We start from the raw sequence: 23,999 nt of genomic DNA, 5'->3' as shown, positions 1-23,999 counted from the left end.
TTGAGCAACCTGGTCTAGTGAAACATGTCCCTGCCTATGGAGGGGAGCTGGAACTAGATGATCTTTAAGGGGTCTTCCAACCCAAACTGTTCTATGATTCTGTGAAATTGCAACTGAAATGAAATGCTGAACTTGTGTACCTTAAAACATGGTTTGGCATCACTCAGTTTATTGCGCCCCCTGGTGAGAATGTAAAAAATTCTCAAATGCTTCCCTGGACAACAAAAGCCATGCAAAAATTAAGCCATTTTCCATAAGTAGAAGTAAGGGATAAAATATGCATATTTTAAGACATTTAGACTTTGGTATAGGCTTTATGTGCAGAGTAATGTATAAGTTGTAGGTTTTTATCATAGCAACTTTGTATGCATTCACTTCACTGTTCACAGAGGCTATTTTGAGGTAAACTTAGATTTTATTTTTTCCTTTTATTTTTGTCTGACGGTTGGAATGATCTCTGTTCATATTTGTAATTTGGTGCAATAATTGCTGCTTGAATTAGCTCTGGTTTTGCCTTCATCAGACTCATTTCCATTTTTTACTAAATTTCTCACATGTCTAGTTTACTTAGTTTTAGTGAAACTATGTGGGGGGAAACTACTTGTTATTTATCCTTTTTTATCTTTAAACACATGCCGGTATTTCTATGCTATTTTGGTACTGTACTGTCTTTTTGTAAAGGTTTTTTGTTCGTTTCTGAAGATGAACAATACTTGGATAGTGTGTGGGTTGTGAAATGTGGGGAAAACAATTGAAGAAAACAGCTTGTGGACACACCTGCACTATCTCTGTGCATTTCACAGGAAGACAGCAGAGAATAAATATTTTGAAGTTTAAATGTTTATGTACTTTTTGCAGGTGTATGATGATGGAAAATACGTGTATGTAGTAACAGAACTTATGAAAGGAGGAGAACTGCTGGATAAAATTCTTAGGCAAAAATTTTTCTCAGAACGAGAAGCTAGTGCTGTTCTGTTCACAATAACAAAAACAGTAGAATATCTTCACACACAAGGGGTAAGTTTTCATCTCAGACAAAATGCTTTTAGCTATTGATATTCTTCTCTTTCAGAAGCATAAGCTTATATCTTGATACATTCTTCTGTGTGGTAAATAAGTAGGTTTTGGTAAACAGTTACATTGCAGCAGGAGTTTGTGTTGAAATCAAAACTTTCCTTATCAGCTCTGTATGCATTCAGATAACTGAGATGATGCAACTGTTTCTGTTGTTCTTCATGCAATCTGTCAGCAGTTCTGTGGAATATGCAGATAATTACTAACACAGAGGATATGAGGGGAAGAAAGTCCAGGAAGAAGTGCTGGGGCCAGTGTCATTGCAAAGCCACAGGGCCTAATGTAATTCCAATCTCATCCTGTGATAGACCCTGCAAATTTATTTTCCATTTGTCATATTTGTAATTCCTTTGACAACTTGGTTTTGAAGAACATGGTTTATGACTTGTAACTCCTGTGCCATAGTGTCAGTAACTTGTAGGAGACAGAAAATTAACGCTTTGGGAAATTAATTTGTAGACATAGGAAGTAGTTCAAATATAGAGAAGAGTGGTGTGGTAATTGCATGGCAAAAAGGTAAGTTATGTTGCCTCTTTAGGTAAACAAGAAAAAGGGGATAGGAAAAAAAGCAGAAAATAAGGGTGCAAGGAAAAAGTCAAGCTGCTAAAACATTATGTTGTTACCCAAGAAAAGACACTTTGAAACATATAGTACTCAAATTATTTTAAGTAACAAATAGCAATTTAATACACACTGTCATGTCTGGAAGCTGTTATTTCAGAAAACTTATGATCAAAGTTATCTGGAATCTCATTCCGTGATTCATCACTTCAGTCACTTGCTCATGTGTGTATTTTTATTTGAGCCTGTGTGCACAGACTATAGTCCTTGGCCAGCAGCACCCGTGGGAATTATGAACAAATCTTGACACCTTCTGTATGGAAATACAGATACTAGAATAACAAATCATAACTTGGTACATTCTTGCCACATGTGGCCAAAAGAGGCCCAGTCTCCTTGCATGCATCAAGTAAGGGATTTTAGGGGTTTTTGTTTCTTTACTGTAGATGCCTGTATATATTGGCATTTGGACTTGTATTAGACCACATGCACTTTGGAATGTTTGCTTTTGGAAATTTTCAAGTCTTCTATTAAGTACACCTCCACAGGAAATCCGGCCATATATGTAAATAGTGAGCACTTCAGTCGTCTAATTCTTTTCTGGAGGAGTCCCTCGTGTCTTCAGTGGATTCTCCTGTTGTAACTCTTTTGGACACAGGAGGAGCTCATTTGAATATGATATTAGGTAGTATCAGGTTTGACAGTCTGAATCTGTGTGCAGTCTCCACAGCCCTTCCCAGGAAGAGTTTCCTTGTGGACATTCACAAGATACTTTTGAACTGAAAAACTAGCTAAGCAAGGAATGAAATCCTCCTCTTCAGAGTAAGCAGTGCTTCCAGTGCTCACCCAAAGAGTTCTAAAAGTATTAGAGCCAACATACAGTGATTAAGGATTGGCACAAGAGACATCATAAAACAGATAAACAAAAAGTGTCATGTCATCTTGGAGCAGCAGACTTGTGAATGCTGGTAGATAATTGAGACTGCTAGTCAAAAGCACAATGCGAAGAAATGAAGAACTGAAATTTCCTGCATGTTATTTTGCTCTCTCTTCTGTTGCTCTAAAATAAAATGTTATTTCTATACCAAACACCAATATAACCTAAACAATCTGGCAATTTTTTTTAAACATTGTTTTTAAATGTTTTCAAAATTTACCTTTGGGAAAACAGCTTAACGTAGGAAGGCGTTTCATTTATTCCTTGACATAAACGTTTTGATTGCTTGGGAAATAGTGTTTTAATGTGAACTAGACTGTTAGACTTACTCCTCTTCCTACTTGAGAATTGCTTCCCCTTCTTCCAAAAAAAGCATACAGCTCAAGCAGACTGGTTCTAGACACTGCCAAATGCCCAGCTCTGTGCTGCTTCCATTGCTCACTTCTTCCTTTCTACCCCTTTTAGAATCTCTTTCAAAAAAACCCCCAAAACTCGTGTAAGAATAAAACTGAGGTTTTTTATTTGCCTCTTGGAGCAGTAAAGGTTGTTTCACTCTTTACTAGGGGAAAAGGTTAAAAACAAGGGCAATCAGGAACTGGTTCTCTCATATGCTGACATCTAAAGCCAAGATGTTCCCCTTAACACCTACTGTTCCAAGTCAAATTCTTTAATATCATTTGTGTATTTCAGCTTACAAGGTGCTTATTTCCATAATTTTAATACTTGGTTTTTTAAATCTGAGAATTGCAAAGGATTTGCATGCTGAAAAAGTCTGTACTAAATAGACTTAATGTGTTAAATGGCTTTGCAATGTGCATGACCCTCTGCACTCTTACTGCTTGGTCTCACATTGCTTTCCTGAAACCCTGCTAGGTTTGGATGAGTGTGTTGAGCTTCTGCTTTCTGGACACTGCTTACTTGCAGAAGTCTGGGGATATCTCTTTGTTCCAATGTGATTACTTTTTTGAAATATTTCACAATCTCTTCTGTTTAAATTTAACCATGAGAAGCTGTGTTTAATACTAATAAAGCACATAGGACAACAAGATAAAGGCCCTCATGTCTCTGCTGTTTTATAGGGGTATATACCCTCTTCTTTACAGAGAGCAAAGCCTCTGGAGGCTGTAGACTAACTTCTCTTGTGAAGAAAATACAGCAGGTCTGATTTCAGAGACTGTCCTTGTGCATTCCAGGTTTTGTTAAGGCTTGTTATTACATAGCTTCAAATAAGATCAGATTTATTCTGCTGGAACTTTGGCAGCTTCTCCAGTTTTTCAAAGCATTTTACATCTCAAGCCCCTGCAGAAGCAGCCACTTGGGAACCAGTACAGGCTTTTTTTGATATTTGGAGAATACCTCTCTGATACTTTGTCAGGAGTTTTTTATTATTAAAATTCCTTCTTAATCAGGCTTTAAGTATTTTTCTGAGATTAATTCAGACTGTCTGAATGAAGAGAATGGAACACAGAGTTACTGCAGCAGTAACTAGTCTGTGTTTACATAGCAAGGTGGTATATCAGCTACAGCAGCCGCTGACTCCAAAAGATATTAGCAGCCAAAAGTTCTGATTTAAAGAGCCTGGTAGTTGTGCATGTTAAAAAGGAAAGACATGATTCAACCATGAGAAAAGGCATCTGGAACTGTCTCTACAAATAAATGAGGGTGGCATGGGACATTTGGAGGGGGTTTTAGAGTTTGCAAGTTAGAATTGTAGTGCTCCAGACACCACTGAGCATCAGAACACTGCAGCTGATGGTAGAACCTGGAACTCTGGAAACTGAGCGTGCTGTTGGGAGACTTAAGTAGCAGAATTGCTAATTATAATAAAAAGCTTTTCATGTGCTTAGCTTATTGTATTTAGTGGTTGGTTTTATTTTTTTAGGTAGTTCACCGAGACCTGAAGCCTAGCAATATTCTTTATGTTGATGAATCTGGTAATCCAGAATCAATTCGAATTTGTGACTTTGGCTTTGCAAAACAACTGCGAGCAGAAAATGGTCTTCTGATGACTCCATGTTACACAGCAAATTTTGTTGCACCAGAGGTAAAACCCAGGATAGTTTATATGCCTTCATTTATTTTACTGGGATGTTTTTGCTAGATAGATTTTTTTTTTTCCATTCTTGTGTAACAAATAGAATCACTTTGTAAACAGTAAAAATCTGAAATTTTACTATTTTTATAGCATAATGAATGCATTTCTAAGCATTTTTTTCAGAAAGAATATTTGTCTCTCTCAGGTTTTAAAGAGGCAAGGTTATGATGCTGCATGTGACATATGGAGCCTTGGTGTTCTACTTTATACCATGCTCACTGGGTAAGGGTGTTTATAGTTTGCTTTGCTGTAGAATAGCAAACCAATACAAACAAAAACAGTAATAAATGTAGGCCCACCGTTGCAGATGTTTCTATCAAAGCAGTAATTAATTTCAGCTTTGGGGTTGAGAATATGCTTTGCCTTTAGTAGAATCCAAGTTTGCAGGGACCAATGTGAAAAATTCTTTGCTTCTAATGTCTCCTCTATTTTATGTGCTTAATTTCTGCTTAAAGGTGATTTGTTTCATGTGAAAATTAAAAGATTAAGCCATGTATGTTGAAGAAAATGTTACAAATATATTTGCATGCATTAAAGCATGTTTGTATGCAAAATTCAGCCACTGAATGTTTGAAGTGATCTGGTTAGAATATAATAAATGCAGTAGAAAAGCATTTGTATATGCAACAGAAATTATTTGTATAAAAGATGATGAATAAGAAATTCAACTATAGTACCAGAAGTTCAAAAGATAATCTATTTAGTAGATGCCATAGCAACTATCTTTTTGTGCTGGGTTATTCAGATTGCCACTTTGGTTAAGAGTTAACATCATCAAAGAGATTTTTGTATTTTAAATAAGTGACAAATACATTTGTTTTTAAGTATATCTCTTTTTTGATTGGGGACATTCTAATAGCAGCAAAAGTATGTGTAGTGAAGCAAGGAAAGCCGGTGCACCTTTCTTCCTCTGGTGTTAAACCAACATCTATTCTTTCTCAGACATTCAGATTTACAACAGATTGGATTGGTTTAGTACTTCACTAGAATATGAAAGATTAAGGAATACTTTCTGTAATTCAGGAACCACCAGTATTTGAACTGCTGTAGGAAAAATCTGCTTTTCAGACCAGATACAGAGGGAATACATGCAATAAGAACAGATCTGTAGTCAGTGCCATGTATTTTCACATGTTCAAAATAAATTCTTTTTACAACTGTTTGACTGTCTGTTGCCTATAATCATGTTGAACTTGCTGAATCTTACAATCAGATTTATAATACTTACTGAGGCCCAGGTTATGGAAGTTACTAACATTTGTTTTGTTAAATAGCTACACTCCTTTTGCAAATGGTCCTGATGACACCCCAGAGGAGATTTTGGCCCGAATAGGAAGTGGAAAGTTCTCTCTCAGCGGCGGTTATTGGAACAGTGTTTCAGACACAGCTAAGGCAAGTATATTTGCTTTGTCCCTTGGGGGATCAGGAATGGATTGCAACACAACATGTTGATTATAATTTATATATCATATATGATTGGGTAAGTTCCACCCATTGTTACATTGAAATACTGATCTAATCCCTTATGTGCCTAGGATTTTGTTTCCTGTTTTTGATCCTTTCATGTTTCAGCAGGCACATAGGAGAAAAAAACAGGTGTCCCTTACACTGTAGTAGTTAACAGCTGTCCTTAGAAATATAGTGTGTTTTATCAGTGTTCACACATACAATTATCCATGGTGAGAAGTGCTTTGACAAAACTTGATGTGTAAGCATGGCGTTCAAAAAAATCATACAGATAGTCTAAATCATGATAATGAAAACCAATGACGTATTACTTTTTTTACTGCATTTGTACAAAATAAACTTTTATAGAACATTTTTGAGAAGCCTATTTTTGACAACAAATAGTCTTTGAACCTCAGTGTGCAATATCCTTCATGCCCCTTATATATGGATGCTTAAAATGCTAAAATTTTCCTCGATTAATTTCCTTTTGTGTTACCAAGTGTCTATTAAGTCACATAATTAAAAGATACACTGTTAGCATTGCTGGGTGGCTTTTAATTTGTTTTAAACCTTTAGAATCTTCTTTTATGGTTTTGAACTACTAATCTGTTTTAAAGTTGAAGTTCTACTGTTATTTCCATTGACCCTTTGTTGACAGGACCTTGTTTCAAAAATGCTTCATGTTGACCCTCATCAAAGACTGACTGCAGCCCAAGTTCTCAGTCACCCCTGGATAGTTCACTGTGACCAGTTGCCTCAGTACCAGCTGAACAGGCAGGATGCTCCCCATTTAGTGAAGGTAAATAGCTATTTGTTCAGCTTGCTGTTTAGCCAGAATGAATGTAAACTGTTGTAATCGCTAGATTTAGTTTAGCAGGCTGTAGCGTCCTGAGAGCTCAGCGCGGCTGCTTAGGGCAGTGCGACCCGGTCGCATCCCGTAGTCCATTTCGGACGATCCCGCGATCTTGCTCCGGCCAGCTATCAGCGTTGCAACCAGTGATGGCGAAGCAGGCGAGAAGGGTCTCCCATGAGGGCTTGAGAGGACTTTAATCACATCTTGTCCCCACGATCCCCAGAGGCAGAGAGACCTCATGGTCCGAGCGCGGAAGGAGGGTGTCGAGGCGGGGGGGGGTGTCAGGGGCTCCGGGGCGGTACCTGGGTGGAGTTGGGGTACAGGAACCAATAGGGAGAAACCGAGGGAGTGGCCAAGGGCAGGGGCAGGGGAGAGCAGGAGGGGGAACGTGGCGTCACAAAGGCAGTGGGTTATCTGATTACCACAGTAAACAAAAGGGGGTTTTGTTTTTAAAGTTAGGGGGTACCATGTGTCTCCTCTAAATACTGTGTAAAAGTTATGACTGGATGTTGCACTAAGCCATAAAATGAACTTTTAATATGTAATAGGATTTGATGAGAAACCACTTACAGGGAATAAATCTAATACCTTTGGAAAAGACTTCAGTTTTCTTGTGTTCGAAATCTGTTGGACTGACTTAACTGGAAGGCTTAACTGCTTTTAGAAACCAACATAAATTATTCTTCTCATAGTGAAAAATGTGAGGTGACTATAGGGGAGCTGTAAAATCATTTGCTAACTTTAGTTCCAGAGGAGGGTACTTGTCAGTAACTGAAGGAAAACAGAGTACTTTGTGATCACAGTAAAAGCAGAAGAGAAGTCAAAAGGGCAGTGTTGATTCCTAGGGTATCATACTTCTGCACTCTGTCTGAAACAAGATCTGGTTTTAACCCTGAAACTTTTTCACTTTGAACAAGCAGAGGAAAATCAAAAATAATTGAATTCTACTTCTCTGTATTCAACCTTGTTTTCAGTCCTGCCTTCAAGAATCTCTTGTTCAACATAAAAGGGATCTGAAGAATATAATTAACACACTCTCTGAGCCAGCTATTAGAAATTTCTAGCATCCAGAAACACAAGTGGAAAGTGGGGGAGTTCTGATGACAACTTTCTAAATCTTTTAAAAATAAATTTCATGTGCTGAATAATGTGGGTGATTTTTAAATATTTTTTTGGAAACTGAAATGGTTATATAAGTGATAAGCAGAGACAGTCTACCAATGGGATTTCTTTTCCCAACTCTCTCTCACAACATAGCAAGAGAACTTAATTTGGCAACCTAGCTTATACCTTCTGGGTTTGACTCTTTAAGCAATATAAAACTATTTATTACCCTAAAAAAACCTTGTTCCTAACACTGCTAGGACTTGAGTAATGCAGTAGTATGTTTCTGTTTAGTAGATGAAAATAGAATGAAAGCTAAAACCTGTTCAGAGTCTCTGGCACTTAGCACTGCTATAGTGTGTGCATCAGCCACAACATACTTACTGTTCTTTTCTCCTCTGCCCCACAGGGTGCAATGGCAGCAACTTACTCTGCTTTGAATCGTAATCAGTCACCAGTTTTGGAGCCAGTTGGCCGTTCTACTCTTGCTCAGAGGAGAGGTATAAAAAAAATTACCTCAACAGCCCTGTGAAATGACCTCAACCAGACACTTGGTACCATGGCATAAGATGATAGCACAAATCATGGCGACAGGTAGCACATATCTGACAGATACCTGCAAGCACACTCTGTCCCAGCTGGTACCTATAATGCTGCTGCTCCTGCTGCTGCTACTGCTTTCATCTACTCTTGCTTTAAACTGTTGATGGCAAGTTACTGATCTTACTGGAGCTGCAAATGGAGTGACAAGTGGAAACAATGAAAATGATCATGTTCACGACTGAATAAACCAGAAGAGTTATAAATGCCACCTCTGTCAAAAGTACACTGAATAAAGCACTCTGCACCACATAGCATTATTTTTATAAGGAATATTTTTTTTGTCCCCTAAAATATTCTTTGTTACAGGTCAAGATGGACAGTTTATGTTAAGCACTTAGCTTAAACAATCTGTTTATATTAGCACTATATACTTTGTGCCATCCAACATTTTGTATGTTTTTGTAAACAGTTCACAAGCAGTACATTTCCGTGCTGTTTTCTTTAATGTATACATGCCTTGTTTTACTTAGATATTATTAATCATTATGACAATTAAGTCTGATTAAACAGTTCACCTGGATTAATCAGTATTGTTGGATAGCTCTAAAAGAAGCCTGACTGTTAAACAGCTATTGAATGTAATACTATGGATAAGTAGTTTTCCTTGCCTATGTCTTTTCTACATTTCTGTGTTTTTGATGCCACATGTTATGAAATGTTATGCTATGAAATTTAAACAGTGAATCTCTCACCATACTATATATATTATAGGTAATAATAACCCAGAGAAAAGATAACTTGTTCCATATCTCACTGTCTTTGTTACCCCTCCCCTCCCTTTTAGTCTCTTCCATCTAATCTCTGGACTCAGGAATTATTGCTAAATACTTTCTGATAGAGGACATTTCTATATGGTTTATTCTTATAATCCATTGTTAATATTTTATCTGTATTCTATGACTTTTGTTTAAGCTGCAAAGGATTTGTTCAGTGAATGAATGTTGGCATTATAGAAGAAAGGCAACATTTGAAGATAAAGCAAAACATATTGGTCGCTAATAAGCAGAAGCCTGTAAAAAGGTTTTAACTGCATTCATTGCAGTTGCAAAGCTGATGGATCTAATGTTCTGTCAGTTATTTTTGATCATTTTAATTGACCTCAAAAGCAAAATGAGAGGCAAGTCATAAAGAACTGTTGGATTAGAAAAGGGTCTTTCTAATTTACCATGAAAATAGTGTTGTCCCAGTCCGGTAAGATGAAGCCATTCAGAGGGAACATTCTCATTTTTCCGCAGATGGACGCGAGGTCATAATGAGGGTGGAAGACTCACTTTAAATAGTGATATAAACTTTTAATACTCTTGGCCTCTTGGTGTCTAAAGTAATTAAAGGTCCATCTTGATGGCTGGTGTTGAAAAGATGAAATTCTTCAAATGAGAAGGGGCACTGGAACGTGTTTGAATACAGTGAGTGTTCCATGCCACCAAAATTATAGGCTATGTACAGTCCTTCCATATGTGAAAATGACTGGTGGGAATTCCAGCTTCAATAAAATATGGATCTGGGTGAATGGCTTTTGGTGAACAATACAATTTTAAAACTAAAGGATGCAATTTTGTGTCTTGCATAAGAAGGTATTTTCTTGTTTTAGTGGTATTAAATTTCTTTTATGGTGAGTAATTGTTTATTTCCCTGAAATCATCAGTGGTTTGTTGAAAGGAAGAATCATCTTTATGACACCACAGATTTGCTCTGAATGGGAGTGTTTCTTCTGCCAGAATTTCTGAGTTCCTAGAGGAAGCTTCCTTTGCTAGACTTGCAAAGGTTCCCACTTTTATTGCCCTTAAAAATCTGCTAAATATTTAATCCATTATATAACTGTGAAGAAATTGGTTTTATAAATAAGGATTCTTAAATTAGCATAGCTCTCAGAAATTTGAAACACAGCTCTTCCCAAGCAATTTGTATTTTTCCCTTACTTGGTGCTCTAGCATTGAAGTTCCCTTTAGCTGTGCAGATGCATCTACCCTTCCTTCAAGAAACATCTTTAAGTTGAGGCAGAAAAAGGCCATCTTAATTTTTTTTTTTTTTTTTTTGGACAGTGTCAGCAGTTCCAGAGGAATTTAGTAAAACCTTACCTCTCAAAAAAATGTATTTTTCAGCTCTGTGAGCAATCTTAAGTCAGGCTTCTCAAAATCCAGAAACTGTACATTCTGGTGGGTTTTAAGGTGTTAATTAGAAGATTGTCATATCTAGTCAACAAAATTATTTAAATACTGTTGAAATAAAAGGATGGCAGTACTTGCCAGTGTATCAGTAATAACATTTCACTTCAAGAAGGAGTTCCTACTCTGTTCAGTGTGTGTATATAGGTACCTGGCAAAGAACAGGCCAAAAAGAGGGAGTGTTAGGCTGCCTCGCTATTGGCAATATCCACATTAAAATAATATTAAAGTATTTTCAGTAGTTTTATTGTAGCCGTATTTTGTGGTCCTCAAGCTCACTGATCATTAGCCAAATAGTGAAGCAAAGTTAACTCCTACATTTTACGTATCTACATTCTCAAGTGAGCTGTTAATTTAGTCTAGACTTTACAGATATTTCTGTTAAGTCATGTATAAATATCAGCAGAGGATGAACATTTTAAATTGTAGCAAAACTGGGCAGTTTAGCACACCCTAAGATGAATGTGTTGAAGTTTAGATCAACTATATTTTAAAGTTACTTTCTAAACCAAGGTGTAAAGGGCCTGCCTATGCAGGGAGGTGTATTTTACAGACTAGGTGCAATTTATGTACCTTACCTCTTGGTTTGGATCCATGTTCACTTTCACTTTTTTTATGTTTTTATATCTGCAGTTGTTTTAACCTATAAAGAAATCCACGTAATGCTTCTTTGAGTCTCAGCACCTTTCTGTTAGAATGTGAGTATATGACGCACTGTGTACATTCATTGCTGGACTGCTCCTTGGTCTGCACAGCATAGCAAGTGACTCAGAGAGTCATAGAGGATAAAAAAAGGAGAATGCAGATACAGGTGAATTTTCTATATGTTGACCATGGTTTCTTTTTAATATTTTTAGTGTGAAATTACCATTTACTGTGCTTGAGAGCATGAGGGAACAGAGGGAAGAGTGTAGTTGCAATACCCATTAAATGCCATCTATATCCAGTAAGGGCAAAGTTCTGTGTTCATAATCACTATAACATTGAATGAGACTTAAAAGGAGTTTTTCAAGAAAATATTTAAAACTTTTTTTCTAAAGAGACAAGGCCATAAGAAAATAGATTTACATGTCTGGGGTATTTTTGTGTGTGTGTTTTGCTTTTGTAAATGTGGTGTACCAACTAAAGCTGTGCTTTTCTAGTATTGGAAGGAAAGGATTCAAAGTGTGCTGGCCCTTAGTAAGCAGCAATGGTTAATAGATGAGTTTTCACTTATGAAAATGATGTAAATGATTAGCTTTATCTTGATACTCTTGATAATCAAAGGGAAGGTGTACTTATGAGGGATGTAATTATTTTGCAACCTAGTTGGGGGGGGAAGTCTACTTAAACAATTTTTAAAAAATGACAAAATCACAGATAAAATATTTTTCTACGATTCTATACAATCATACTTTATACTAGTTTTCTCAGCATGGCATGTAAGTGAGTCTAGGGTACTGTTCCAGGAAATCAGTGGTATTGTACCTTGTTCTAGACCATTACAATAGCATCTGTTAGATGCTTGGCACTGCTGTCATAGAACTGAAATGCTAGTTTAAAAAAAATAATTAATTGTACTGAATACTTTAAATGATTGTTTTATTCAGAGTCTGATCTAAGAGATGTTCCAATCATGCTATTAATGTGTAATTAAAACTGTTCCAGATGTAACTATGAACAGTTTTGGAAAGTTATCATTGCTTGTTTTCCTGTCTAATGGCAGGTTTTGTAGTCTTCAAAAGAAATTGAAATTTCTACTATGAATAAACTTTAAAACATCTTAAAGGGCTGTTTTGTGTAATCATTTGTTCTGACCAGTTACAAAAGTCATTACTTGTTCATCACTAACTCTGAACTACCTTCACAGCACTTTGCCAACCAAAAAGGGTTTGTAAAAAGCAAGTGTCAGTTACAGTGTCCCGACCTTGCAGCATGTTGAGGAAGGTAAACATGAAGACAAAGGAAAAACACATTCAGCCGGTGCTTATAGAGCTGATATAAGATACAACAAGACCGCAGTGTGAGGATATTGTATTTTAATACCCTATGTGGATTCTAGTTGACTCTACCACTGAATGGAAGGCTGCTAAATAACACTTGCAATGCCTGCATTGCTCTGGACACTGAAAATATGGGCATGTTGGAGAATTAATGCACTTTGTAAACATTTGAAACAATATTATATTCAGAAGCACTCCATAAACAACAGGTCCATGTTTTAGCAGCTCATACAACTTGGAAGCTTACAGCTGTGATTCTTTTTAACCTTGCAATCTGGAAAAAATGGAAGATTTTCAAAGGTTGCATAGTCTACAAAAAATTGCATTAATTGTGATAGAGGATGTGTGAGGAATGTAACCAGAGGTCTTGCTAAGTGTACCAAAAGAAAGGCATCAGAGGACACGGAGACGTTTGGTAATGGGCATGGGGCAAGGGTCGTGTGATTTCCTCAGTGAAATTCACACCTGGGATCAGAGGTGTGCATTGCTGTGGCCCTCTGCTCACACAAGGCTTTATCCTGTCCGTCTAAAAATATTTTAAAATTTATTTACAAGTAAACTGGATAATTTGTAAGCCTCCAGAAACTCTGCAAAGGCAGAAAGGGGGACCGATATACCACAGCTCCTGCTTCATACCCTCTAACTTACAGAATCGTAGAATAGTTTGGGTTGGAATTGAGCTTGAAAATCATCTAGTTTCGATCCCCCTGCCGTGGGCAGCGACACCTCCCACTCGACCAGATTGCCCGGAGCCTCATCCAGCCTTGCCTCGAACATCTCTGGGGCTTCCACGACCTCTCTGGGCAACCTACGCCAGTGCCTCACTTTCCAGTAAAGAATTTCTTCGTAAGGTCTTACTTAAACCTACTTCCAATCTGAACCTATTCCCCCTTGTCTTGTCACTCAGTGCTCCTGTAAACAGTCTTGCCCCATCTTTCCTGTAAGTTCCCTGTAGGTACTGGAAGGAGTTACCACTCACACCGCTCCCCCGGAGCGCTGTGCGGTGTCCCGGGGCTGGCTGGGTGCGCGCTGCCCGCTCGTCCTCCTCCTCCTTTTCCCTGAACTCCACACAAAGCCCCTCGCAGTGCCCGGGCGGGGCCGTTCCCGTTCCCGAGGCCGGGGCTGGGCCGCCGGGCCCGGGCAGGCGGCTGGGCGGTGCCGGAGTCCGCCGGGCCGCAGGGGGCGCTGTGGCCGGCTCGGCGTAGCGGCCGGAGCGCAGCGCACGAGCCCGCGCAGCCCCGGCCCCGCCGCTGGTCCCGCCCGGAGCCGCCGCCGAGCCCGAACCGCCGCCCCCGCCCGCCGCCCCCGCCCGGAGCCCCTCCCGCAGCCTCTCCGCGGCGGAGCGTTCGGCGCCATGCCGAAGAATAAAGGTGAGGCGCCCTTCCCTTCGCTGGGCCCGCGGCGGCGAGGCCGGGCCCGGGCACGGTCGCGCAGGGCAGGCCCGGGGGCCCCTCACGTGGGTGCCGCCGGAGCCCGGAGCCCACGGGCGGAGGGGCCCTCCCGCCGCCCCGGCGGGTCCCCGGGCCGGTTCCCCCTGCCGGGCGCGGGTCGGAGGCCGCTGGGGCCCGGTCGGGAACGGGAAGCCCTGCCCGGGGCTCGCTTGTCAGGAGCGGCCCTGCCGAGGAGGCGGCCGGGCCCCTCCGTGCCCTCGCTGGGCAGTGCTGCTGCTGCTGCTTCCCTTCTTTCTCACCCGGGAAAAGAGACGCAAAAACCGTGAGGGTAAGGGAGCAGCAGATTTTAACAGCGGGGCAGGTATGAGCTGCTCTTATGCTCTTCGTGAAAAGCATCTTATCCTGTTGCCACGTGTGTGCATTTTAAAAAGGGCAGCTTCATTTGGAGCGTAAGCTTCCCCTTGAGTATTTCAGGGATTTCGGCACCACAGTAACTGAAGTTATTCATCTGCTCTTGATGATTATGTGCATCAGGCTATCCCACCATTATTTATGAGATACTTGGTAACAGGGATCACAGAAACTGAAAATGGCCATCTTGTGAAAATCCTTTTTGAAGGCTGCTGTCACTCCAGAGCAACCAGGACATCTTAAACAGTGGAGACTCAAATGTTTAATACTTTGATACTACTCGGCTAAAAATTTAGACTTAAAAGTAAGCCAAAAATCTAGATTTGGGTGGGATACTTAAAATAGCCGTAATAGAGTACAAGCATAAAAATCTCCATAAGTCTGATTTTTTTCACTCACTGTGTCTAGAGACAGTAACACGTGCTTTTTACTATTCTCACTTTGAATTTAGGCAAAGGAGGTAAAAACAGGCGACGAGGTAAGAATGAGAATGAATCAGAGAAAAGAGAACTGGTGTTCAAAGAAGATGGGCAAGGTGAGTTTTTAACTGTAGTCTGGCAATGTCATTGTTTTCAGTCGCATACTGTAAGTGACAATAGAGAGAGGTATTCTTATTGGGGTTGTATTTGAATGCCAAATGACATACTGAGTGTAAGAGAAAGACAGTAGGAAAAGGGAAATTTTCAATAGCTTCACCACTTAAGAATGAAGTTTTTCTCTCCTTGACCTTACTGCAATGTTCTGTGTAAACCAACACTTAAACATTCCCTAGAAACCCCTTGATAGCTTCGTGTGAGGGTCTGTGAGCAGCTGGCTTAGCGGCTGTGGTTCAGTCTTGCCAGTAATTCTCCCTGGGATGCACAGTCTGTGCATCTGTTTTACACTGTTCTGTTTTACACTGACTCTAACTTTCTTGGATCCTTCGCTGAACTCCCCAAAGTCACTGACATGGCAGAGCAGCTCATCTCACTGTTCTGTCCTGTGATAGTTTGGTTCAGTTGGCTCCTGGGCTGGAAGTCTTTAACAGTTATAAAACAGGAGCAGTAGGTGGGATGTTGTCAGGTGAAGTAAGGCACAAGAGAGTTCAGCCAGGGGATGATGACTGGGATTCCCATCTGCCCTGCCCTTGGTGACACTGAGCTCACCTCCCTTTCAGCTCGCCCTGTCTTGTGTGTCACACTCTGGTGGTTGCTCACATAATGCGAGTGCTTTCCTAGTAACCAATTAATCAGTTGGTTTGTTAGAAATATGGGAGAGGTACTGATTTAAATTCCTGTAGAAGTTCCACTGAACTAACTTCTGGTATTCTGTGTTGGTTGTAAGCAGAAAAGGGGGTTTATTTTTATGCACACCTGAAACTTCAGATCCTTCAGATCCTTACATGTCCCAAGCAAAATCTACTTAATGAAACATTATTCTCAGTTATGAACAGTCTCATGTTCATTGGAGTATCTAACTTACGTGAAGTTCTCCAGTATGTGATTTCTGCAGCTTGGTGAGGGAGAAGATGAAGAGTGAATATATTGAGGGCAGGTGTTGGAGAGGTGCTTCATAGACTTCAGCTGAAGTCTGCTAGTTGCCTTTCAGACAGTGTCTGTAACACCAGGTTATGTGCTTTCAAGGACAGTGGGGTGATTTCCACAGAACCTCTGCAGGAGGGATTCAGAGTCTCGGTGGGTGGTTAAACAGGGCATGCAGCTTTCTCCTCCCTCAGTGACATTGAGATGCTCTCCTTTAGGACAAGTGCTGTGATGCTGTCATAAACTTTCAGACTCTGAGTGTGACTTAATAGCTCTGAGATTTTCTGTAGCAAGCATTTCAGAGGGAACAAAAGGGTGTATGCAGCCAAGAAGGAGCAGTATTTGAAAATGTTAACGTCAACAGTGATACAAAACTGTGATACATTGAGCAGCCTGTGTGGGTGCTCGAAGCTCCTCTCAGCAGTTCACTTTTGATAAAATGTTACAGCAAATTTGGGTTACAGTGGAAAAGTTAATTGGTTGTGTCTTGAAGCTGGATTTGTTCAAATGTTTTGCTCTGTGGCACTTTGGGACACGGCTTAGTGGTGGACTTAACCACGCTGGGTTAACGGTTGGACTTGTTGATCCTAAAGATCTTTTCCAACCTAAATGATTCTGTGTTTTTGTATGTTACCATCTCTTTCAGAATATGCCCAGGTGATCAAGATGTTAGGCAATGGAAGACTGGAGGCATTATGTTTTGATGGTGTGAAGAGGTTATGTCATATTAGAGGGAAGCTAAGAAAAAAGGTAATTCTGAAGCATTGCAATAGGAAACAGTGACATTATGCATGATATGTAATTGTAAAAATTTACATATGTAGCTTGTTACAAAAATGAATATTTCTACTGCACTTAGTATCTTAAGTTCTTTTTTTCATCGTAAACTAGTCTGTCCTTCTATTTCCATTGCTGGTACAAGAATAGGCAGTCTTTGGCTTTTGGGTGAAGCTCACAGTTGAAGGGCTGCCTTTCAATGTGTATATTTCAGGGGGAGGTTTTTTGGCTGCTTACAGAATACTAGCTTTTCAAATTCTAGCAAATTATACGTATATAAAATAATAAAAATCTTCCTAATTGCAGATGGGGAACTTGGTGACTATTTAGAAAATACACCTCCAATGCCATCCTTTCGTTGTCCGCTTCATCAGTTCCCAAAATATTTCTGTTGAAAGCTAATCTGCAAAAATTTGTACCTTCAGGGATGTCAGGTGTATGTGTCTGCATTCTTAACTTTGCTATCTTCAGATGGTATCCCCTCTGGGCCTTGTCAGGTGTTACATCTTCCTGTCCTCTGCTGGTGTATGGTAAGGAGGAGGTCCCTCAGACAGTCTGTTGCCAATGAAAACAGACATTCACTGTCTTCGTTCTGGATTGTTCCATTTTTTGGAGAACAGTGAATGCACGTGTTGTGGGATCAGTGTAACCAGTGCTATAGCTGCCTGCAAGAAACTGTTGAAGGTAGTGGAGAATGTGCTTAAATAAACACTAAGTGCTGCAGAATTAATTTCTTGCTACAAAAAGCACCACTTACCTATTCCTCATGTCTAAAAGAAAGGAAATTCCAGCTGAAATGAGTTCAGTCTCCAAAAAAACCAAGCAGATGTGGGATAGAACCACTCTGTGCATTTAAAAGCATATTCTGTTTTGCAGATTTCTGGTTAACAGTTTCTAGAAACAACTCTGTTCATTTTCTTGTGCTCTTCACTGTTCTTGTCCATCATCCCCTTCATCAGGTTTTTCTTTAATTTTTGCCCTTGAGGAGCTCAGTTCACAGAGTTCACGAGTGGTGCCTTGATGCATTATTTCTGTTTTCTCAGAAGTTAAGGCTTAATAACCGCCCTGTTGGCTAGAAGCTCTTCAAAGAACTTTGATTTATCCTGTAATAGCTCCATAACATGTGAAAATAATGTAACTCTTGAGTATTTATGACCTTGGATTTGCTGTTAAAATATCAAATTGGATATTTCCAGCTTACTGGTTAGAAAATGAAGGTGGTGGCTGTAGTGAAATGTTTCATGTCTCTCCATAAATCTAAATTAAATGTGCTGTTTGGTTCTTGGTGTTATACAACAGAAATTGAATTTCTGTAACATATGTTTTCTCCTTCAGGTCTGGATAAATACATCTGATATTATATTGATTGGCTTAAGAGACTACCAGGTAAAAATTCAGTGTAATATGCCATTATAAAGAGATCTTAAAAGTAGCTTTATTTACTGTTAAATTGCAGCAGGTATTGTGAGGAAATTCCTGTCTAACTTTTCATTTGTATTTAGTTATGCTAAATCATGATTTTTAGTTTCCTTGTATTACAGGAAGGTTGTAATGAGTAGACAAATTCTGGTTCAACTTGTTCTTCTAAATTGCATCCTGAGACTTTGTGAGTGAAGGTGCTTATTGTCATCAAGCTTGACCTTTTTTTCCAGATGTAGCTGTTTGGTGCTTGGATCCTGTGGTATATATAAAGAGAGATTGAGTCAAGTACCAAACATTTTATTGTGATAATTAGAATTTTTGGTAATAGAATTTTGGATCCTTGATGTTTTGGCTTGTACCTTAATCAGTAATTAGTTTGTACTTAAATTTCTAAAAATGGAGTAGCGTAACTTTGTGTAATATAAACGGTAATGGGAAACAGTTGTCACGTTTTCATTAGGTGAATGCCTTTCATGAATGTTAGTGTTGTGTCATCAGTTGTTGAAGACAGATACTGCTTCTGAAATGTGCATTAGGGTTGTAAAACATTTAAGATATTGTCATTTGCTGTATATATTAAAGTACTTAAAACTAGGAATTTTTTGGTTTTGACACTTCCTGACTGACCACCAAACACCTCACTATGTGTATGGTCTGAAGAAAGGTTAATTTCAAAGGCATGAAACTGAACTTGTCAAGTTGTTGAGTTCTCTACATTTCTCATTTGTCTCAAATTGTCTTTGTCTTGTTTCCCAGGGAAGTTGTGGATGCCCCATCCCTCACAGTGTTCGACACCAGGTTGGATGGGGCATTGAGCACCCCGGTCTAGTGGAAGGTGTCCCTGCCCATGGCAGGGGAGTTGGAAGTTGATGATCTTTAAGGTCCCTTCCAATCCAAACCATTCTATGAATCTGTCAATTACTTGTAATTGGAGATAATTAAATTATCACCCAGAAAAAATGAAAATATTCCAATGTGTTTACTTCACATTTAAAGGAACTGGAGGGGATGGAAGAACAAGAAGTTCTTCTATAAATACTGTAGGTGTTAATCCTCTGTAAATAATACAGTTGTAAATAGTACAGTCTGCAGAGGTTAATAGTTTTATTTTTCTATTAGTCAGACTAAAGGCATTAGTCAGAGATGACTAACACGTTCTAATAAATTATTATTTAGGATAACAAGGCTGATGTTATTCTAAAATACAATGCAGATGAAGCCAGAAGCCTGAAAGCATATGGGGAGCTTCCAGAACATGGTAAGAATCTTTTCACTTCAAATTGGAAGTTCATACTGGACAAGAATACTCAGTCTGTCTTGGCACAGTGTGAGTGCACTCCTTAACTTCTCTAAATTCCTTCATAGCTAAAATCAATGAAACAGACACATTTGGTCCTGGAGATGACGATGAAATCCAGTTTGATGATATTGGAGATGATGATGAAGATATTGATGATGTAAGTAGTAAATGTGTATTTTTATCATATGCTTGAAGCTGTCCTCTTTGGCACTAAGCTGTTGTTAGTTCTGCAGCAAGGAACACGTGGGTGTTCAGGATAGCTTTCTCCTCAGGGACTGCCTCAGAAAGTGGTGTGGTGCATGCATGTGCCAGCTTTCTGTCCTCTCTCCTGTCCTACAGTCATTCCCGAGCTGACCTCTAAGCACATGGTACACTTGGTGTCATGCTGCTGAAACACACATGGAGAGCAGTCTGAAGGTGCTCAAAAAAAAAGAAAATCAGTCACTTGACACCCCCCCCCCCAATTCCTCTGTAGGGTTAACAGCCTCACTGTCTAATCAGAACTGCAGAAATAATTGAGGAATTTGTTTTTTAGAAAACAAAGGCTTTAAGTCTCTGTTTACATAGAAACTACAAGAAGCTGCATCTTAGTAGTTTTTTAAAGTTAACCATAATCTTGAGTGTCACAGTCACTTGTGTGGTTTACCACTAAACTGTAGTAATTGGTTGTGCACACTCTGAAATTATAGTAGTAGAATTGTTACAACTCAGATTTTATAATAAATTGCAGAAGTAGAATCTGCTGTGCAATGTTTTCTAGGTTGATGCACTTTAATTTACAGCTGAGAGATGTGCAGGGTCAGCTGGCTGAGAGGATAAGTAGTAACTCACTGAGCCAGTGAGTTAACTTAATTGGATAGACTGTTCTAAGTATACTATTATGTTTTAATTCTTCATCTTTTTAGTCCTCTCTCTCTGAGTTGATTATATGACTAATTCTTTTTAAATGCTTACATTATTCTGGGTTTTTTGAGGTTCTCAATATATGATTCATTAGATCAAGTATTTTAAAAATACCAAAATGTTGAGGAATTTTTCTTCAGACTTTTGAAAATTGCACTTTGGGCCTGTCAGTGGTTGAGCTTACTGAAGATTTAGCTCATTGAAGCTAGAAAAACTAGTACTGCATGCTTTTAATAATGAGGCTATTGTAAGACATCAAAGAGATAAGTAGCTGTAGGACAAATTTGCAAACTAATGGATCTGTGTGTGGGGTTAAGTGAGCATCTGTGATTGTTTTTAAGCTTTTGTCAGCTCTTCAATGAAATATTAATATTATGCTTTAAAAAAGTAAAAGACATAAAGAAAAGATGTGAGTAACCTTTCTGAGGATCACCATCATATATCTGGAATGAAGTGCAGCTTCCAAGGTCATTGTTAACAGGAAGAACTTGGTGGAGCCTTTCCTTTTTTCCTTTATATCAGAAGAATGATTAGAAAGTCACTACTTAGGGAAGTGACTCTCAAACTTGGTTTTATTTTCATTTTTGAGAATCATGGGTGAATTTATTCCTGTTCTGTTGATGTATAATTGTATTGCAGATGCCGCGGTTCTGCAGAATTGCTCACCTGCATGACCATAGTATTGTCACAGGGCTGGTGGGGACAAAAGCAGGGAGTAATTGTTCACATGTTAAGAAAACAGGATATGATCTGAGGCAAAACCTGGACTGTGCTAAGATCAGGAAGTCTCCTGTTGAACTGTAAAAGTAACTTAAAAAAATAATAAAATGATAAAAAATACACTTGGATGAATTACATGGTATGGTGTTTTTGCTTTTCAGATCTAATTTGGAACAGAGGTTTACATTCCGACTTTTTTCCTCCAAGGATTGTTCTACATTGATACTTCGATTATTTTTTGGGTGAAGTCCCTTACTTTTAAGAAGACTGAAAATTCTCGGTAAAGAGTGTAGTTTGTTACATCAAAAGGATTTATTTTCAATGTTTGTTTTAAAGTATTTATATTTCTTTAGAAATGGATAATGCTGGATTATCACAAAGGTTCAATGACATGCCACAAATATTTTGTCTCTACACCAATTAGAGCTTTTACCTCTGAATGTGAGATACAGTGACATGGGCTGTAAAAGACTGCATTTTTCCCTATTCTGCTGTCATCACTACAATTCCAGTTAAACTTGTATTTTGAAATAAAAATCGTTTACCCTGTAATTATCATGGATTTTGATTAAAGGAAAATAACCCAGTTCAGATTAGTATCGAATCATACTATGCAGTGTCTGTCCTTATACCCCTTGCCTTGATGTTAACTTTAAAAAAGATTTTGATAATGTAAGAGGAAGGCAGAAATCTGCATTTAAACTCACAATGCATGATGAATCTGCTTTTCGCATCTAGTAGCATGCTGCTATTTTTATACTGATTTTGATAACTAAAAACACTCATTATTTCAAAGATATAAATTTCCCATAGTGGAGGGAGGGGTGGGAGAGGAGTAAAGATGAAAAGTGAGCAGCATCTCAAATTGGCGATTTTTTTTGGAAACTGCGGTTGGTGCAGTGGCCGAGCTGCAGCTGCAGACGATGAACACTGGGTGGCACCCGACTGAACAGGGATACACGAATGCAAAACATTCCCAGTTGGGTTTGTACTGAAAAATGCATAGAATAGGTTTTCCCCAAAGTAAATGCTTAACATTCTTGATATGTTAAACATGTAGAATATTTTTACATTATATAAAAGGTTATGTTAAGACTAGAGTTTTATTTTAATCTGAAGTTCCATACATTGTAAGGTGCAACATAAAAGCTGATGTGAACTTTGAGTAACAATATAAATAAGAAAATAAATTTGTGTCAAAAGTAGAAAGAATCTTTTCACTCAGAATAAATCAATGAAACAAACTACTGGAAAGATTCTTCTCCACCTTCAGACAGGAGGAGTCAGTTGAGAAAGTGAATAAAGACTAACGTCATCATGCAAATATTATTTTGTGGTAGCCTTAGTGTCTTTGTCTTAATAATGTATTTAACAACTCTGAAAGCAGGTTAATGGAAAAATTCCTTTTGTGCCATAAAGATCTGATTCTTGACACTTGTATTCCTTATACAGTCTTTTTGGTATGATGTAAAGTGACTACCCCAATAGATAAAAACAAAATGGCTTTAAATATGGAGTGGCTTCCTTGCTTTGTTTTTTAAGGAAAATTTGAACATCCAGAGCTTTTGTAAAAATTTATTTTATTTTACTTTTTACTTTCATTTCAGCGTCTCTTTTCCTTACATGGATCAGGTACCCTGCTCTAGGAATAACGTTGTCTTAGTATTAAGTAATTTTGCCAAATATTTCATGGATTTTAACTATTTGTTGTAAAAACTTGCTAAATATTGAGGGAAAGATACTACCAGTACGCATTCATACTTGACTGATCTTAAATATATCAATTTACTGTCTTTGTATGCCTGTGAGGTTCAATTGTGAAGGAACATAAATGGTGTAATGTTTCAGAATAAGGCTTATAAACCACTCCCAAGCTCATTGGTTTCCTTGTTGTATTCAGAAGGCTATAAGCAGCTCTGAAAATGGTTAAAAGCTCTTGAAGTTCTTGAGATCTAAGTGCAGAAGGTGTCTTGTCCTTTCAGTTGTATTAGCAGGAAGGTTAGTGGTTAAATTGCAGGGAATGTATACTGAAGATTCAGATAGTATGGGAACTGTGCTTGCCAAAACTGATCTTCGTATGTGAAATGTAAATGCATGGTCAGTGGTAAGGGGAAACACAGATACACACTGCTGCTGTAGGGAGTCTACAGTTCTCTAGTACAACACAGACTTCAGCTGTGGGTCAAAGATGAAACTGTTCCTGTCAGAATCGGTTGTGGTTTGCCCTCAGGTTCCTTCCAGTCTTTATTGCTCCCAGTCTTTATGGCTCAACCTAAACTGCAGATTTTAAGGAAATTTCTTATTTAACTATTAGTTTCTTATTAGTGCACCAGCTTAACACTGTTAGGTTTCTACTCGTAAGCTGGGCTATATTGCCTTCTTGAGTGCCCTTGGTCACCTTGTTTCTCTATCCTCCGCTAAAGCTCCCTTCACAGTCCAATCTAGGTAGCTTTATATCATCCCTCTTGCCTCTTTTTTCTTTGGGGCTGGAAAAACAGCTTGCACAAGAAGCTGTCTTTCCCACATCTACATGCAGAGAACAGTGGTAGAACAGCAGCTGCCAGCTAGAGGATTGCAAGGTTGCTGACTCTAAAGCTATGAAAGGTACACCATCTGTAAAAGTATTTCCTAGATAAATTTTTAATAATTCTTGTTTAACTGTGGGAACTGCTGCTGGCTTCTTACCTAGAGTGCAAAATTGAAAGCAGGGATTCAAAAATTTACCTCCCACA

At 38.8% G+C, this 23,999-nt stretch overlaps 2 protein-coding genes across 6 annotated transcripts in view; both read left to right on the top strand.

The window, feature by feature from the left end:
* The window catches only part of RPS6KA3 (ribosomal protein S6 kinase A3), a 76,334-nt gene extending 63,726 nt beyond the window's left edge, over positions 1-12,608 (top strand). For all 4 annotated transcript variants that reach the window (XM_039551358.1, XM_039551355.1, XM_010394484.4 and 1 more), the window contains 6 exons: positions 859-1,017; positions 4,455-4,616; positions 4,813-4,889; positions 5,942-6,059; positions 6,775-6,915; positions 8,483-12,608. In XM_039551358.1, the coding sequence (XP_039407292.1) occupies positions 859-1,017; positions 4,455-4,616; positions 4,813-4,889; positions 5,942-6,059; positions 6,775-6,915; positions 8,483-8,605 (780 nt within the window). In that variant the 3' untranslated portion in view covers positions 8,606-12,608. The remainder of the gene's footprint in view (positions 1-858; positions 1,018-4,454; positions 4,617-4,812; positions 4,890-5,941; positions 6,060-6,774; positions 6,916-8,482) is intronic.
* Positions 12,609-14,087: 1,479 nt separating this feature from the next.
* On the top strand, positions 14,088-22,783 carry EIF1AX (eukaryotic translation initiation factor 1A X-linked). 2 transcript variants are annotated; one of them, XM_039551329.1, is made up of 7 exons: positions 14,088-14,193; positions 15,077-15,160; positions 16,792-16,895; positions 18,258-18,308; positions 19,521-19,602; positions 19,710-19,801; positions 21,429-22,783. In XM_039551329.1, the coding sequence occupies exons 1-7, from the start codon at positions 14,178-14,180 to the stop codon at positions 21,432-21,434; spliced, it is 435 nt and encodes a 144-aa protein (XP_039407263.1). In that variant the 5' UTR covers positions 14,088-14,177; the 3' UTR covers positions 21,435-22,783. The 2 variants fall into 2 exon arrangements, with proteins under 2 accessions (XP_039407263.1, XP_039407273.1); XM_039551339.1 differs by lacking the exon at positions 14,088-14,193 and adding an exon at positions 14,524-14,542.
* The last annotated feature ends 1,216 nt before the right edge of the window (positions 22,784-23,999 follow it).

The sequence above is a fragment of the Corvus cornix genome, chromosome 1, assembly GCF_000738735.6.
Source record: "Corvus cornix cornix isolate S_Up_H32 chromosome 1, ASM73873v5, whole genome shotgun sequence".
Lineage (NCBI taxonomy): Eukaryota > Metazoa > Chordata > Aves > Passeriformes > Corvidae > Corvus > Corvus cornix.
This window is presented reverse-complemented; position numbering and strand designations above follow the sequence as displayed.